Source organism: Ochotona princeps, chromosome 8 (genome assembly GCF_030435755.1).
Source record: "Ochotona princeps isolate mOchPri1 chromosome 8, mOchPri1.hap1, whole genome shotgun sequence".
Taxonomy (NCBI): domain Eukaryota; kingdom Metazoa; phylum Chordata; class Mammalia; order Lagomorpha; family Ochotonidae; genus Ochotona; species Ochotona princeps.
This window is the reverse complement of record NC_080839.1, coordinates 72,288,687-72,306,713: the sequence shown is the minus strand read 5'-3', so window position 1 is coordinate 72,306,713 and position 18,027 is coordinate 72,288,687. Positions and strand designations below refer to the sequence as shown.

The following is an 18,027-nucleotide window of genomic DNA, read 5'->3' as shown; positions in this document are numbered from 1 at the left end:
CTCTTCTTGGCTTCCCTCCTGTTTTCTTCCCTCACCCTCTCCTCCCCTTTCCCTTTTTCCCCTTCACTCCTCTCTCCACTTCCATTTGCTCCTTCTTTCCCTTCCTCTGATCCTTTTATTTGAAAAACACAGATTGAAACATCCTTCTGCTGGTTCACTTGCCAGATGCCTGCTACAGCTGGAGCCAGGGACTCAGTTTTGGTCTCCCCTTCATGAGTGGCAGAGCCCGAGACTTTACTCACCTGCTGCCTCCCAAGGTGTGTATTAGAGGAAAGCTGGAATTCAGATTGGAGTCTACTCAAACCCCTGCAGCATACTAACTGCTGTGCTAAATGTTGTTAGTTAAGGATACAAACATACTCTCATAATCTTTAAAGACCTTTTTCTTTCTTTCTCCTTCCAGCTTTTGTCCACTGCCAATTCACAATTTCCCATTTCTATTAAGTTCCTTTTGCACCCCAAACAATTCTACTGATTATGCCTCTGTTGTTTCAACAGGGAATCACAGAAGTCCTTTTGAGGACTCTAAACCATGAAGAGCATACCCAGTTAGGTTTCAAATGATCAGTATTTACATTTTTGCTATGGAAAAAACTCCAATGATGAATATATACAGGAATTGTTTCAGAGATTACTTTGTAGGGAAATACATATTCTTGTCAAAAAGATTATTTGTACTGCTCTTACCAAATCCATAAGTTGTCAGCGTTCTCAAAAGAAAGAAGGAAAGAAAGTGTGCTTACTAGGTTTTCTTAGTATCCATGGACAAGAGTTCCCATGTATCTCTAAACACTAGTAATGGTTCTGTTCATTTTCTGCCTATTTTTTTTAACACTTAAGAGTCTTTGCTGATATGAGTAAGAGATGGCGGGTACCAGTGCAGCACATCTTGGATGTGACATCTTCTGTTTGAAGCAACTGAGGTGCTGAGAAGCAAAGGGAAGCTGGCATGAGATCCTAAGAGCAGGTGTTCAGCAAATGTCTCTATGGTTTAATCATCATGTGCGCGTCACCATTCAACCTTGAACATAAACTAGAGGTGTAGTTTTAAATATACGTACCAAACTTTAATTTCCATTTCACACTCAAAACTTCTGTACAAAAAGAGGCAAAGCAGGCAGAAAAATTACAGCGACTTTAGCAAACAGCATACAACTTTTAAACAGTTTCAGGAATGTGAACACCTTATACCAATGTTGCAGGAAGGTTGGGTTCAAATGCTCTGTGTCCTTATTTAAGATAAGTGTTTAGTATTAGGATCTAGAAAAAAAACTGCAGCTATCTGCGATGCAAGATTGAATAAGAATTTTCTGAATTCTTGGATCCAGAGATTGAAGACTCTTCAATTATTTTTAGTATGTATGAAATTACTTTTACTAAAATGTGGTGATGTATCAAAAGCCTCAGTTTACCATTAATGCATTGATATTGTGGTGATGACCAAGAATAAATATTGATGAAATATTATATATTAATGAATAGCTCAAAGACAATATTCAAGTCTTTCTGGTTGTTAATGGATACTCCATCCCATTTAATGAGTTACTATAATTCAGAACACCAATTTCCACCTGTTTTTACCAATTACTAGTGGCGTGTGAAATGTTTCTAAGAATTATAATGAACAAGCAGCAATGTATCAGAGAAATACAGGATTCACCTTGTTGGTTTGTCCAAAAATAAATATCAGAGCCTTGGAAAACACCATTTATTTGAACGCTATGAGACGTCAAATTTGAAATATTGTTAACATTGACATTGTTGCTAGTACTTTCCCCTAAACCACCCACAAGGCCTGGACATGTGTGCATGCAGCACGAAATAAGTGATTGTTGAAGGACTCCTGATGCCCGGCGGACAGTTTATTAAAAGAACATGTCTCCCACAACAGCTCTGGTGTGGACCCAAGGTCCCTCACCTGCTGGTGATCACAGACATTCAGTTAACCCATCCTCCTGATCATCAGAGGCAACAATTCAGACCCTGGGGCTTTCCAGAATCCATCCACTGGTGTATCTTGGCTTTGAAACATGGAGGCCTAGCTAATCGGAACAAGCCAGCAACCCCTCATATACGTTTGGTCCTATTTAATAGAAAGTATAAGTAAAAATTATAAATGTGCTTAACTATTTACTCTGAAATATATATATATTATCTTTCAAATTATATATAATCTATACATAATTTGACAGATAATCCCTAACATTTTCCCACTTAACTATGGTCTATGAGATGCATGACTTGGGCTCAAGTCTCTGGAGCCTCAAGAATCCCATGGTGGGTGAAAAGTCCTCTTCCCTCTACAAGCTTTAATACCCTCACCTGATGAAGGAGGAAAACGGACAAAACCATGAGAAACATTTCATGTTTCCTTCTACTGTTGACAGTCGCTGCCCAGACAGAAATCAGGACTGCCAAATAGAAGACCTCTTGAATGGAATATTTAGTGACTCCATTCATCTTGTGCTGCCACATTTTGTTGGTGTCCTCCAGGGTCTTAGGGTCCCTATGTGTGAGAGGGTCTTGGAGACTATTTTGTAGATGCCTGTTCTGATGAAAGTCCTTCCAAGCAGCTGTTCTTACTCAGCTTGAAATCCCCACAAGAATGGGGCCTTTCCTCTCGCTGCTAACTAACGTTTAGACACAGACCAGAGGACCTTTACTGCCACTTGACTGCATTTCTCTGTCAAAACGTAAAGTCCCTTCTTACAGGACTAGCAGGAATGTGAGCAGGCTGCTGAAGTCCAGAAAGCAATGATCTTTTGCAGCTCATTCCTTGGGATGCTGGGAATGACGTCAAACTCAGAAGAATCCAGAGCAAATCTCCAGGATCAGAATTATCATTCACCAATATTGGGACACTCCTTCCCTCTCGTGGAACCAGATAACTGATAATACATGCCAAACTGAGAGATTTTTGTTAAAGAGTCCAGTTCCATGCAGTCACAGGCAGCATGGTGAAACAGGAAGAACATGGGGCAAGCAGCAGGCATCCCAGGTTTCAGCGCTTACCATGTAGAAGTCATTCTCTTTCCTTCTGTCCCACTTCTTCAGATCATCATTGTTCCACTGGAGGTCAAAATAGAATATATTCAAGAGTTCACTCCAATTCAGCTATGACCTACAGGAGGCACTACCATGGGCCTTGGAATGGTAATAGTGGTCAAGAGAAGGTGGACCATTGTTTATTGGACTCTATTCAAGAAGGGAGAAATGGAGGAGTCAGTTATTTTATTGGCTTCCAGCATTCCAGAGCTTATGGAGACAGTCCATTTTATAGATGAGAAAAGTGAGATGCAGCGAGCTTAAGCAGATTTCCCAAGATCATGCTGTGAACCATTCATTGGGCTAGGACTTCAGCTGGGTACTTGTACAGAACTCTCACTTGGTAGCAAGCTAGCCAAATGGAACAGGGAGGAACTGCCTTTTGAATACCAGCTACTAACCAGAAACTGTGAATTTCGTTCCTCTAAATTCCCCAGTTTTCTGGTAACTGATAAAGTACCTTAGACTTGTTTTCCCCCAGGGCATAGTATACACATAGAACAGAGCTCCTAACATGAGGACTGCATACCCTGCACTCTGAGGTTGTAATCTTTACCCAAAATTCCAAGGCCAGGGCAGTATTTCCCTGTTGCTGTAGGCAGAGGGCTGACGCAGGGGGATGACCTGTCCTGTCGCCTGGATGCCCCTCCTCCAGCCTTCCCCCACCTCCCAGACAACCACCTGCATTAGGTCAACTGCAATAGACATCTATCCACTCCTGCTGCTCTTTCATGAACTGATTAAAATAGAGGTGATTTTCCTCTTGCAAAATTAAAAGGGACCATAAGAGGGCTATAAATCCAGACAGAAAGGGAATGTGCTGATTAATAAAACACGTGCCAACAGAAAAGTTGCACGTGTGACTTCAGTCTGAGGAAAAACAGTGGATGTGTTGAATCCAGAACAGTTGGGCTGAATTCTCCACCTGCATTTTTCTTTTCTTGGATTGCCCTCTCCCTCTGTCAGGATAACAGTCGTGTTTCTTGTAGCTGAGCCGACACAGGAAATCAAATACTTCGTGTTTCTATAAGCTATACTTCCCAGAGAGATAACACATCTAGAATTAAATCACTCCCACAAACTATTCAGTATTTCTGATTGTGACAGGTGTGATTAAAGGACTCCAGTAGCAAAGATCAAAGTCTGCGAATTTTGCCTTTGGAGAAGGGGATTTCATTTCCAACATCAAAGGTAAGGCTTTCAAGTCAATTTATGCTCTGCTGGGTTGAGTCAGTCAGGATACAAATTAAGGTCCATATATTTCAGTGACAAGAAGGAAATGGTTATGTAAATACACGAGTATTAACATCAATCTGTATTAAATTATGTAAACATATACATCTTCTGAGGTCAGCACACAGATCCTCTTCTTTAAGCAGAGCTCTACTGAAGCATGGCTCGAATCTGCTTGGATGTTGACTCATCATTCAAGTGCTTTGTAGTGAACCTGAACGGAGAGAGAGCAACGGAGGTCAGCTGACAGACAGTGTCCTGCAAACGCTTCAGGAGTGACTCCCCAATCTATATTTACAAATCAAATGTGAGGGTGGTTCTTTTTAGACAAACAGCCACATGCTTCAGCAGTCACGTGATTCTCAGATTTTATTCCTTCCAAAGGAATTTGGTACTATGACTATTAAGCCAAGTAGATTTTTTAAAACCCAAACAAATAGTTATACAAGACGACAAAGCAATCTCATTTTCCAAGCAGGTAGATTTTATACTACTGGATGAAGAACTCGGAGCATCCCGGCTGCACTATGGAAACTTGGGTTGTTGTCTCCACTTTCATGTCAATTTTATGCCCATTGCTACCACAAGGGTGCACAAGTGAGGCAAATACAAAAAAAATAAAAGTAGTGTGACAGGCACCTGCTCATCAACCTGTTATCATCCGTGCAAAATGAAAAAGGGAAGGAACAGGTCCTGAGCTCACCATACAGGCTTTCATTTCACCGACAGTAATTTGGAAGTGAGGTCATAGCCTTCATCTTATAGATGACAAAACTTCGATCCCAAAGTGACCCACTCCAGGTAACACATGTGTTGATGTGTGATCTGTGATTCCTGACCTGAAAGTACATCTGACTGCCTCAAAAGCCACATCTTTCTACTTCATTGCATGTCCCCCTGACAGACTAACGGTTGTGGAGGACTGATGCCTGTCACAATGTCCTGCCCAAATAAGCTTGACTTGACTCGATGATGTTGGAAAGTTCAAAATGTTTATGAGCTAGTGTGGTCTGTACTAGCCACCAACAGAGGAAATGCTAATTTATTCACAGATATAGAAGGTTCTTATATTAATATAACCAGCAATGGAGAATATTATATTATTCTGGAGGAGGATGACGTAGTAAATTCCAGTCTCAAGTTCAGTGTCTTGGCTACTTCATGCATTAAGTGGGGATTATAGATTGGCCTTACATCTCTGAGCTGGAATGGTTGATGGAGACAATATAAATATGTGAGATGCATGTGGCCTATAGATAGGTTTTGCACCCACTCCGCTTACACTTATTGAGCATTCACTGCATGCACAAAATAGGTGGAATAGAGGGGAACCGAAAAGGAATAAGATGGTGGGGACCATGAACACTCCTGATTATTATGACTCAACAAATTTTCAAGATGTGACAAAACATAAAGAGGTTGGATATATGCTTCCTTGGGAAAAGACAAAGTTCAGGTATTTGGGCATTACTCGTTTGACCAAGGAGCTGGAATAATCCAGTTAGAATTTGCACAATGTACAGAGGGTTCTTGATTCTAGAAGCTGCATGTGAACCATGCATACATACAAAAATATAAATAAGACCACACACACACAATGGGTGTGTGGGTCTCTGACCTAGATTCTTTCTCACTTGGTCTGGCTCCAAGACTGCTCCTCAGTGTTTTCTGAAGCTACCCCACCATCTCCAGGTTCAGGAAGACTTGGGGAGTATTGACCAATAAGAGAGGTGAGTCCCAAAGGCTTCTTCTCCTGAGATGTCCATGCTACTTCAAAGTACTTAGCCAAGAGTCAGGAGGTCCACGGTCTGTGGGGGTCCCACAGCGACAAAGTTGGATTTTAACTTAGCTGTTTATACCTTTTTACATCTCTGGATCTCATTTTCTTTCATTTGTGTAAAGGGGATGATAAAGATGAAGCTAACCTCAAAGGCTTGTTGAGGAGACAAAACATACTAAAATATTGAACACAACAATATGTATACTGGCCATCAGTCTGAAGGGCTGGCTGGCCCATGTCGGCTTACCACAGAGTTGGGCTCACCTGAGGGCATTCAGGAGCCCCTCCACGCTGTCTGGGGCCTGCTCCTTCAAAACCTTGATGCAGCCTTTCATCTGGGAGAAGAAAGCACAACGCTGTGTTGACATCCAGGTAGTCTGGCCCATGATAATATCTATCTGCAACAGCACCTGTTCCTACTAATATCGTATTGTTCTTGTCCAGAGAAATCAAACACAGAAGCAAGTGGTACTTTCCCACTCCATTTGAGCTTCCAGAGAATTCTGTATGACCATGGCTATTATTGATTATCACACAATAGAGCCACTGTGCATTTTACTTGCCTCGCACTTGGGAACAAAGACATGAGACTTTGATCTTCTTGTCTTGTACTTCAGAACCAGGTGCATAAAGTTCCCTCTACTCAGGCTCAGGTGGGATTTACTGGATGCACCACAAACCTGATGATTTGGTGTCATCCTTCTGCCCAGAATTCCTCCATTCTGCAGCTGTTTGGCCTATAACGCTTACTGCCTTTTTTTCTTTTCTCTCTTTCTTTCTCTCTCTTTCTTTCTTTCTTTCTTTCTTTTTTTCTTTCTTTCTTTCTTTCTTTCTTTCTTCCTTCCTTCCTTCCTTCCTTCCTTCCTTCCTTCCTTCCTCCCTCCCTCCCTCCCTCCCTCCCTCCCTCCCTCCCTCCCTCCCTTCCTTCTTTCCTTCCGAGTATTCAACATAAGATCACAAACTGTAGGCAGGCACTTTGGAACACACTAGCTCACCAGGCACAAATGACCACTATTTCTTTATGTTCCTGGTGCTGCTCTTGCATTGATCAGAGAATCCTGCAGAGGTCAGCTTCCAGTTTGATTTATTTCCCATCCCAGACCAGTTGCTCTTGAAGGTGCACATGTGTGTCTTTGGAGGACTGATACAGGGCAATGATTCAGACTGTGAACTTCATAAAGGCTGAATGCCTACATTTGATCTGTGCTTTCCTCTTTAGTATCTGCACGAATGTAGCAAGGTTTTTTAGGTTTTCTTTTTACTCACAGGGGTATGGGTATGTTAAAATGTAATCTACTCAAAATACAAGGAGTGTTTGAAAAGTAAACTTAAATAGATTACATTATACTATGCATATCCTGGAGTGCTTCTTAAAAAAGCAAGCAAGAGAATTACTCACTTTAAACCTGGATGTTCATGTGCTGCATGTATTAATTTTGGTTATAGTAAGGGTTTCTTTCCTAATGACTACTTGCAAATATTTCCTGTGGGTATTCATTGGATCTCTGTTAAAGGCCTAGTAGACTCCGATAAACTGATGGAGGCAACCAGAGCACAGAGCTGAGAATCATCTGGGGAGTTTCATACATGTTCATCAGGAAAGAGAGCCATGACCAATCAGATATGCCTTTCATGGATGTAGGATTGGAGAGGTTGTGAGCATGCTTCCTGGGATAACATCAGGACCAAGACACAGAGGTTGTCCTTTTCCTTATAGAGCTCATGGTCCAGTTGAAGGGAAGAAAGCTCACTACCATGGTGTGACAAGCACACCAGCAGAGGATGCTGAGGGGCAGTGAGACTGCGATACAGGCAGTGGAAGAGCAGTGGGCACTCTGGGGAATCTCCAGCTCCATTTTAGCATGATTCTCATAACAAGAGGTTGTCTAGGATGCAGTCAGGGCCACGTTCAGGGCTTAGCAGCACTGGAAGAATCGGGGGCGTTTAACACGCAGAAAATGCCTTTGGTACATGCTGCCTAATTTCGTCATGTGGAAAATTCCAGAGGGGGGATGGAAGAAAGGAGAATGCCTGAGGCTGTGAGGTGTAGGAGCAGCAGTGGGCACACTGAGAGGATGACTCTAAGGTTGATCTCCAGGAACTGATGACTGACTGCTTACAGGGACAAAGACAATGTCTGCATTCCTAGGAACAATAGTTTCAGGTTTCTGGTTCAGATGCCTCCAGGTTGGGGATGGGGAACTCCTGAGTCATGAATCAGGAGTAGGGACAGTTAATGGGGAAAGGAGAACCTCAGACTTGGGGGCTGGCTGTGTTTCAGGTATCCACAGGAGGTGGAATCTGGAATCTGGAATCTGGTGAAGTCAGAGATAGAAACAAGGATTAAGCTTCCCTATTGGGTCATTTCATACAGCCCTATGGGAGTCATTTGGAAACACCATCTCCTACCACTGCACCCAATTCCAGGCATCTTTTCTGTAATTAGCGTATACCCCGTTAAGCCCTCAGTGACTCGATTCCCCCTTTCTGGATCACTCCTTCTCCCTCCTTTCCTCTTTCCTTCCTTCCACTTGGAAAACCCTACGCCGTAGGTCCAACTCCAACACCATCTTCTGTCTCTGCCACCCAACAAAACGATTCTCCCTTACCTGAGATGCTTACTGCATACCTATTCTGCATTGTCACATTTGGGAGTGTGGACAGTGCCTCTTTTAGGGCCTCACACGTAAGTGCCTATTCATTTCTACACTGATGTTGACACCCTGAGGACTTAGCAACACGAAGCCTTCCAGGCCAGAGTTCATAACAGGCTGGTATCGGGAAGGAGACACTACATTAGCAGAAAAAATGGCCCATGTTGAACACATGCTGTAGTAGTAAACCTGAAATTTGCTTAGGGCTGCACATAAGCGTCAACACAACAGACTTGGCTTAGCATGACCTGAACGAAGCAGCTGGCTCTCACGGTGACTTGTAAAAACAGAGCAGTTTGTGCTGTTCGTGCCCTCTCCAGAAAGGCTCAGTGAAAGCCAAGCGTTTTGCAGATCAAGGATATAAGACATCGCTAAGCCGAGTGTAGTGTCACAGAGTGACAATTTAACAAATGGCCATGGCAAATGACAATGTCTTATGAGCACCACGTAACATTCTCAATCCATACTCAAATCATATTTACAATTTTTCATTGCGGATTTATCTTAAACCTATAGTATAAAGCATTATAGCTTCACAAAGAATACACCAAAAGTCTAAAAATGTACACAACGTACTGTTATACAAATGAAATACACTCAAGGATAGCATGTATGTTATTTGTTAAAGACAGACACATCCATCCCTTCATCTCCCCCAAAACATCTATGTAAACAGAAGGAACTTGAACACTGACGTAATGACAGTGATTATCTGGAAATGATGAGGCTTATATTTTTTTGTTTTGGCATAATTTGATTTGCGATATTTTTTGGCAAAAGAATATTAATATTCCTAGAAATAGATTAAGTGTAAATCATAGATTCTATAGTTAGCCATGCTTAGCTCTTTTAGGAATCCAGATTCTCAAAATGAATGACATTAATTAGCTTTTCACTGATAAATGTCCTTGATTCTTCAGACTTATGACTGCCCCATGAGCCAGGTGGACTTCCTCTGGCATGGGAATGGGGCATCCACTCCCCAGCTCTGTGTAGATGAATGAACACAGAGGGTGGGAGTCATGCAGACTTAGCTGTGTCAGAACCACTTGATGCCAACAGGGCTTGATTTGCACTTCAAAAGATTTACATGAATATATAAGACATTCTCTGGGGTTGGTGCTGCAGGCAGACACTGGCTAAGAGGAGGTGTGCTTCATTCCACAAACACCCAAACTGTGACTTCAAGAACTCTGCAGAGCATATATTTAGGGCCATGCACTTTGTATCAGTTACTCTACGAGGCAAGAAAACAAAATCAGTGAATAAATCAGGGTCTCTATTCCCTTCAGAGAATTCATTCTGTGGGGCAGACAGAAAACACAAAACAGGGGTGGAGGAGCATTCAGCCTAATGACAAAGACCCCGGGCAGTGCATCCACATGCCACATGAAGGTTTGATAACCGGGATCTGGCTCCTTACTTCAGCTTCCCACTGATACAGAGCTGGGGAGGCAGTGACAGTGGCTTACGTCACTGGGTTCCTGGCTTCCAGCGTCAGCCCCAGCCCAGTCCTGACTGCTTCAAGACATTGCAGAATTAACTGGCAGATGCAGTTTCTTTCTTTCTGTCTCTCTGAGTTTCTTCAATACAAAATTAGTAATTTATTATTTATTTTTATTGGAAAGCCAGATAATCAGAGAGGAGAAGAGACAGAGAAGAATATCTTCCATCCATTGACTTACTCCCCAAGTGGCTGCAATGGCCAGAGCTGGGCTAATTTGAAGTCAGGAGCCTGGAGATTCTTCCAGGTCTCCCACACGGGTGCAGGGTCCCAAGACTTTGCGCTGTCCTTGACTGCTTTCCCAGGCTGTAAATAGGAAGCTGGAAGGGAAACGGGGTCACTGCTGGGACATGAACCAGTGGCAGTATAGAATCCCAGCACATGAAGTTGAGGACTTTAGCCACTATGCTACCATGCTGGGCCCAGTGGTTTTGTTTGTTTGTTTGTTTGCTTTGTTTTTTAATAAAACACAAAATGGAGAGTTCTCTGGGTACCAGAGGCATCTCTGGGTACACAGGAAACCTATTTCTGGATAAATGAGGCTGAAGAGTGTCATGGAAACTCAATCATCTGAGAGCGGGGAGAAGGGTACTGTGGCAGGGAAAAGAGTCTTTGCATGTTCAAATGACAAGAAGAGGCTTGGAAATTGGGTAGAGCAATAGGTAAGCTGGCTGGAGAGGAAGCTGGAAAGCTCTTTGGAATTTGCAATCTATTCTCTCACAACTCTTTGCATGTTACAACACATACAAAACAGAAACTCCTATTGGCACATTGGGCAAAGGAGGAACAGTTTGAAGCTCAGCTGCGCCACTGGCAGAGGGCAGCAGCAGCCCAGACTGTCTGCCGTTCTGTGGTTAACTCTTGGGAAAGACTAAACTTATGGCTAGACGGACAGCTATCCTGGCGGCACCTGTGTCTTCAAGAGAACACCCTCCAGTGGAGACTGGAGGCCAGAGGAAAGAAGCCATGTCTGTTTCACTTTTCTTATTTGTTCAATACATTTCATAGTGGTATCTTACATCAATCTTAGACGTCTTGCAGAAGGCTCCCACAGGGTGCACATGGTCGTAGAGGATGATGACCCCCACCATCACCCTCATGCAGAACATCAGCGTTTCTTCACTTGTAAACCTACTCCGGTACTCCCTGTAAGACATAGCAAACAGCAGCGGCATCGCTGCCTCGGTCAGAATGGGCAGTTTTAACTCCACACTGGTACCTTCTCTAACCCACCCTTGAGAACAATCTCTGCAGCAACTGGGTTAATATGCTCTTGAAGAAACTCATGATGATACTTTTCCCTGACTCTGTTCAACCAGCAATTCAGTGCAAAAATAAAGTAAATTCGAGGGCAGTAAATTCTCTTCTCCCTGTCCTTTGGTAGGGTCAGCTCATCACGTACATCACTTCCCTGCCTATCAATCTTGAATATTTTATAGCACATCCCTCTGGCTGTCCAAGATTATAGAGAATAATGACTTCATTACAGAGAAAAAGAACCAGGCTCATTTCTACACAGCAGCTATCATGTCTGTATTCAGAGTAACTTCCTTTGTTAAGACACAGGCTGCATATTGAATTGGACTGGCAAAGATACCTGAAAGAAATTATGTGCCATTCACTGCACTGAGCATGTCTGTGGACTTTGAATTTGTTCACTTGCCTCAACAAGATCATTGATGATTCAGATAACTCAGGCCAACTTGACAGGCTTTCTTAGCAGTCATTTCATTATGAACCAGCCCCACAACGAATACAATCAATAGTTGTGTCTTGGAATGAATCCAAACATTGGTGTAAGTGAAATATTTGAAATTAATGCCATCTTGATACCTTAAGGATTCCCAAATACTTTGAAGTAGAAGACATCGTGGGAGTTTCATTGGTTCAAGCCCAAGAAGGTCAGGGCGTTGGCTTAAAGGCACTGGATGGGCAATAGCCATAGCGGACCTCAGACTTCCGAGTGTGGGTTTCTCATATTCACACCACTTTGTCCTCAGACACCTGAACCATTTGGTAGACCTAGCAACTAGCAATCAATTTAATTATAAATAAAGAGAAAGTGACAGAGACAAGGATTGACAGAATGAGCTTTTCCTTTACACTCTTGTATTTTTCTTCCTTAGAATGCCTACTCTTAGCCCCGAGTTCTTTTCTACAGTATATTTACAATAATACTCAGCCATTTGATACAACCTGTCCATTTCATCCTTGCATGTATTTATAGCACTTTGGATCTGAGTCTTAGTTCTAACAATCTGTGCAGAGTTTGGGGAAGTCAGTGAACTGATTTTGGCTTCAGCAGTTTTTTGTTTTGTTTTGTTTTTTAGCTACAAGGTGGGGATACTGGCGCCTACCATCTGACTTTGTGTAAATGATAAACATGTAAATGCTAAAGTGCTTATCCCAGTGGTACATCATCATCATATCAATACCCTGAGATGATGCACAGTCATGAATGTGACAGATATAACTTACGGTGTTTCCAGCATGACTTTGCACACGCTTGTCATCGTACTGAGGCAGTCTGTGGTATTCTCTATTGGCAAGGTCTTGTTCTAAGGAGGAGACACAAATGGAAGTCAGCCCTGCAAACAGCTTTCATGTGCCTTAATAACCAGTTCCAGTTAGGGGTGGTATGGTGACATATCGGGCTATTCTTCTACTCTGTGTTGCCAGCATCCCACATGGGTACTGGTTTGTGTCCTGGTTTCTCCATTTCCAATTCAGCTCCCTGATTCTGGCCTAGGAAGCGACAGAGGATGACTCAGGTCCTTGGGCCCCTGCAGCCATATGCGAGGCCTTGAAGGACCCTTTGGATCCTGGCTGGTTTAAAATCAGCTCAGCTGGGGCAGCTGGGGCCATTTGGGAAGAGTACCAGCAGATGGAAGGTGAGATAAATATTCTTCTTTTTAAAGAATAACAAGCCCCAGGGCCCGGCGGCGTGGCCTAGCGGCTAAAGTCCTCGCCTTGAATTCCCAGGATCCCATATGGGTGCCGGTTCTAGTCCCCGCAGCTCCACTTCCCACCCAGCTCCCTGCTTGTGGCCTGGGAAAGCAGTCAAGGACGGCCCAATGCTTTGGGACCCTGCACCCGCGTGGGAGACCTGGAAGAGGTTCCTGGTTCCCGGCATTGGATTGGCGCGCACTGGCCCGTTGCGCCTCTTTTGGGGAGTGAAACATCGGATGGAAGATCTTTCTCTCTGTCTCTCCTCCTCTCTGTATATCCGTCAATAAAATCTTAAAAAAAAAAAAAAAAAAGAATAACAAGCCCCATGTTGCTCAATTCAACTCACTTCAGAGACAAAGTGCATTGTGGCATTGCTAAGGGTTTTCAGCATTGGTGTGGCTTCTGCGTAGAAGAGGGACATTCGGTTGGCCATCTCGTTGTTGACCTCATTCTCAATGTCTAGCTGATGGAAAGAAGACGAAGAAGCATTCAGAAAGAGGAAGTCAAACGTCTCAAAATACTCTCCTTTGGAAATTGCATTACAGACCAAATTCCCCATCTTCTCTCAGGGTCCTGCCTGATGCAGAAAACCGAAGAGCCTGGGGCAGAGGCAGGGGACTCGGGACTCACGTGCATGTTGTTGATACGGTTGCGACTGATGGTTCTTCGGTAGTAGCTGAAGTCATTCTGAATGGCCGGGTTCCTCATCTGGAAAACAGAAGGAAAGGTCATCACCCTGCAGCCTCCAAGGGGGTTTGCACTGGGAGCCCAGATGGGCAACTCTCCAGCTACGCCAGCACACCTCTCTGTCACTCAATGGTCAAAGAAACTGCTAGTTCAAACAATAACCAGAGCTTTATTATTCAAAAAGAGACTCCACGTTTTCCTGTGGGCTGGACTTCAGGGAAAGTCTATTTGTTCCCATGGGGCAGCAGACACTTGGAAAAGCTTTCTCTGATTTCCTTCAGCAGATGCTGAGTTTCCATACACAAATCATCCTCTTAAATGCTTTTACCACATGGAATGCAAATTCTCACCACAGCATTTGTCTCTCTGGGGAGGGAGCTACAGCTGAGTCATCTTTCTATCCCCCACCCACTGCACTAGCACAGCAGCTAGAAACTCAGTACAGTTTGTTCTTTTTTCACAGTATAGCTGGCCTAACCTTGAGCTCATCAAATCGAAGGGTGAAATGCAGGATTTCTGCAAACTCCTTCGCCAGGGCCTGCTCCCGTTCCAGGTGCTGGGTTGGTGTGTAGGGTGGGCAAGTCAGAGATTCCAGTAAACTCTGAAGAGCTTTTTCTGCAAGTGAAAAACATAAATATAGATGGTCAAGAAGAGCATGGTTCTCAGCTCCGGCTCCCAGTCTCAGGGAGAAGCTTCTAGACTCTTCCTTGTCTATGATGACTCTCAGGGGCCCAAGCTGCTGCGTCCACTGCCGAAGCCCCTGTGTCAGGTAGCTTTTGGAGTTCCTCTCCAAGCTTAGCCAGACCTTCACAGTTTAGTGATTTCAAACCCTAACCCTCCTTGGAAATCAGAAATATATGTTTTTGGATCATGTGCATGAGATAATCATATAAGCTACAGAATGAATACATGGGTTAGATTACCTGTTGTGTAAGAGAAAATTTTAGGCCCTGTTATTTCTGTGTTTTCTATGCATTCACACTCTAATCCAATCCCAGGAAATTGTTCTACAAACCAACTGCCACATTTACCTCTATTACTGTGTTTGGAAAATCTCATTCAACCACTGACTTGTTTCTAAACAATCAATATAGTTTTTTGTTCAACACATCTACAGCAACACTGAGCAGTTCCCCTATTCTCTTTAGCAGGGCTTGGCAGACTAGGGCCACAGGCCTAATCTGGCTCTTTGCTCATTTTTGCACTTCAAGTTTTATTAGGACATAGACTATTTTTTTTTCATTTGTTTATGCTTTGAAAGGGTCCTCCTTGGTTCTATGACAGTGGCTATGAAAAGTTGCAGAAAATGACAGGATAGTCCATGAGACAAAAAATATACACTCTTCGGTACTTTACAGAAAAGTTTGCCTTTTACAGTATTTTTACAAGTAATGTCCTTAGCTTGATGAAGCATTTCCAGCTACTGGAACATACGGCCTTCTGCAGCAGCAGCTCTGCTTTGGTCTCCTCTGACTGACAGATCTTTGCCTACTACTGCACTGCAACTTCAAATGTCAGTTCATTGGGTCTATACTTCCAGCAGCGGAGAGAGAAGCTGACTTCTCTTTCACCTGAATCTCTCTTTACTTGTGAAATGAGTTTGATTCATTAAACTACTCTCTATTGTCTTAGATTCTAGTCCTCTCAACAACATGATCACCATTCTTCCAAAGTATTTAAAATTCTCTGTTTTTCCTCTTAAAATGTGCACTCACTTTTATGGCAGGTGGTATGACCATAATCTGCATCGTTCTAGGTACACTCTACTAACCAATGTAGGCTAACACAGCTTCACCACAGGGGATAATGGCTATCACCATGACACTGAAACGATTGTTAATCAGACGTTCAAAGCACTATGCTCATTTTTATGGTCTCTTATGACATTAAATTTACCACATGACTATAACCAACTAAGTTCTTTTGGGGTTAGCTGGTAATTTGTATCTTCTAAGTTGCTTAGAAAGGTGATCAGCTTTCAGTAAAAGTATTGTGTTGGGCACAGATGAGCAGTCCAAAGGGACACTCTCCATTAGAGACATTCAAAATGTGCAAATAGAGAACGAACTCCGTAATGGATTGAAAGAAATACAAACACAATAATCAATGTCTAGCCTAAACGGTCTCTTATTTGACACAGTTCATGGACATGGGACATTTTCCAAAATGCTGGGCTCTTTCTGCTACTTCTCAAAGGTCAACACAGAAATTCATACGTAGGACATGAAAACTATAAATGCATACTCACCTAGCCTTATGGAAAACTCATAGAATCTCTTTAGCCTCACAACCAGAGGACACACTGCATTCCAAGCTTTCTCCTGAAGCTGAATGTCATTGGGATTTTGAATTGCCTACAAAAACATGATCGGAATGACTGCTTAATAAGAAGGAACAAGCTCCACATCAAAATGCCTCAAGAGCAAGAAAATATTTTAACTAAAAAATATAATCTTTGCTAATATGTACTGGTTATTGTGACATTGCTTGTTTGACTGCCTCCGAGATACTAATATTGAGTGGAAATGTTAGTCCTTGAACATAATGAATTGGGTCCACAATTTCGTTCTGTGGCATCTGAATTGTTTCTATGATCTTGAATATGAAACAGAGCAAATAGAAAGTAAAGCCAGTTTAGCTATCACTACTGCTATTTGATTCTTCTAAAGCCCATGATCCTTGACCCACTTTGTGGATTCTGTAAGTACTTTCCTTTCTCTCTAAAATGTATTGCAATCTTGTGAGTGTGTATTATATTTAGGTTGTCTAAATTAAATAGTGGCCTCTAAGCAGAAAAACCATTCCTAGCCAACTGATGTACTTTTAGAAATGCGATCTTGTCCAGGTTTCAGAAGATGGAGGAGTACAATAGAAGTTCATCTCAGAAAGACAAAAGGGTGGTGATAGTACCCTCTGTGTGTATTGATAGTTCCAGAAAACTGATTCTTTCAAATAAAAGCACTGTAAAATTCTTGCCTTTAAGGCATTCTAAAGTCACAATATCGAACTTACTGTTCTTTTCTGCTTTGCTTGTTTCATTTTTCATGTTAAAAACTTTCCTAAGACACATAAAATGACAGATCCGCTGTGGGTGACCCACCAGGACCACTCCCAAAGGTACTGAAGTACTTGTCCCCGATCTCACAACTCTTTACTTAACTACTCTTTACAGTCACCCTATGCACGTTTCCTCAAATGAAGTAATCTACTGAAATTATTGTTTAGATGTGAGCTCTGCTATATTAACTGTGTACCTGAAATGAGGAAGGCTAATACTTAAGTGGTCTGTAGAGCCATGTGCTGGAATAAAAACGGTCATTCAGACATTTTGTTAGACATACTACCTTCCTTTTTCTTAGAATTCTTGGGAATACTAGGGCTGTTATTCATCTTTCTGTCCCACTCTCTCCTCTCTCACTTGAGTGTGATTATGTGATTGTGTTGTGTGTGTGTGATTCTGTGCACGTGGCTTTGTTATTCTCCCAGTGTTGCCAGGCTGTCGTCGTCATTGGTTTACGTACATCTCGGATCTCGGGCCCTGCCCCTTTGTAGGCCTGCAGGTCTGCGAGGATGCTCTCGGAATCCTGGAGGACAGCGCTGATCTGGTTCCATATTTCTCTCTCTCCCTCCGTGGGCTGGGCATCTACATGGCAGGGAACCAAGAGGCACAGAGGTCTCAAGTTTACGAAGAGATCTGGAGGAAGACTGGTATTTAATTCTGCATCTTGCACGATCCTGTCTTATTCCTAGATAAGCAGTTACCTTTTAGCATAATAAATTGTTAGGAAGGGAAAACTAACAGGAGTTCTGCCCTTTACTTAGTTCAGAATATTTAACATTTCTTCTGCACTCATTAAATCATCATTTTGGAAATAAGGTAGGTATTTGTTTATTTACTTATTTACATACTACCCATTTTCCCCCATACCTGCTGCATATGAAGCACTGGTTAATAGAAGAAATAAGTGTTCTTTTAAGGACCACACTTTCTGATTGCTTTAAATTACTTAAAATTGTCTTATTGTAAAATAGACAGAAAATTTACCACCTTAACTATTTGTAAGTATATGGTTTTAATGTTATGCAGATACAATCATAACTTTATACAGTCATTAGCCCAACCATCTCCATAACTTCTCATCTTGCAAAACCAACTATACCATTTAAGAATGAGG

At 42.5% G+C, this 18,027-nt stretch overlaps 1 protein-coding gene across 2 annotated transcripts in view; it reads right to left on the bottom strand.

Moving 5' to 3' along the window:
• Positions 1-1,045: 1,045 nt before the first annotated feature.
• Positions 1,046-18,027, bottom strand: part of CYRIA (CYFIP related Rac1 interactor A) — a 97,987-nt gene continuing 81,005 nt past the window's right edge. For both annotated transcript variants that reach the window (XM_058668253.1, XM_058668254.1), the window contains exons 3-11: positions 17,374-17,495; positions 16,101-16,206; positions 14,331-14,467; positions 13,796-13,873; positions 13,512-13,628; positions 12,695-12,774; positions 11,236-11,362; positions 6,323-6,393; positions 1,046-4,492 (exon numbers count right to left, since the gene is read on the bottom strand). In XM_058668253.1, coding sequence (XP_058524236.1) covers positions 4,429-4,492; positions 6,323-6,393; positions 11,236-11,362; positions 12,695-12,774; positions 13,512-13,628; positions 13,796-13,873; positions 14,331-14,467; positions 16,101-16,206; positions 17,374-17,495 — 902 coding nt within the window. In that variant the 3' untranslated portion in view covers positions 1,046-4,428. The remainder of the gene's footprint in view (positions 4,493-6,322; positions 6,394-11,235; positions 11,363-12,694; positions 12,775-13,511; positions 13,629-13,795; positions 13,874-14,330; positions 14,468-16,100; positions 16,207-17,373; positions 17,496-18,027) is intronic.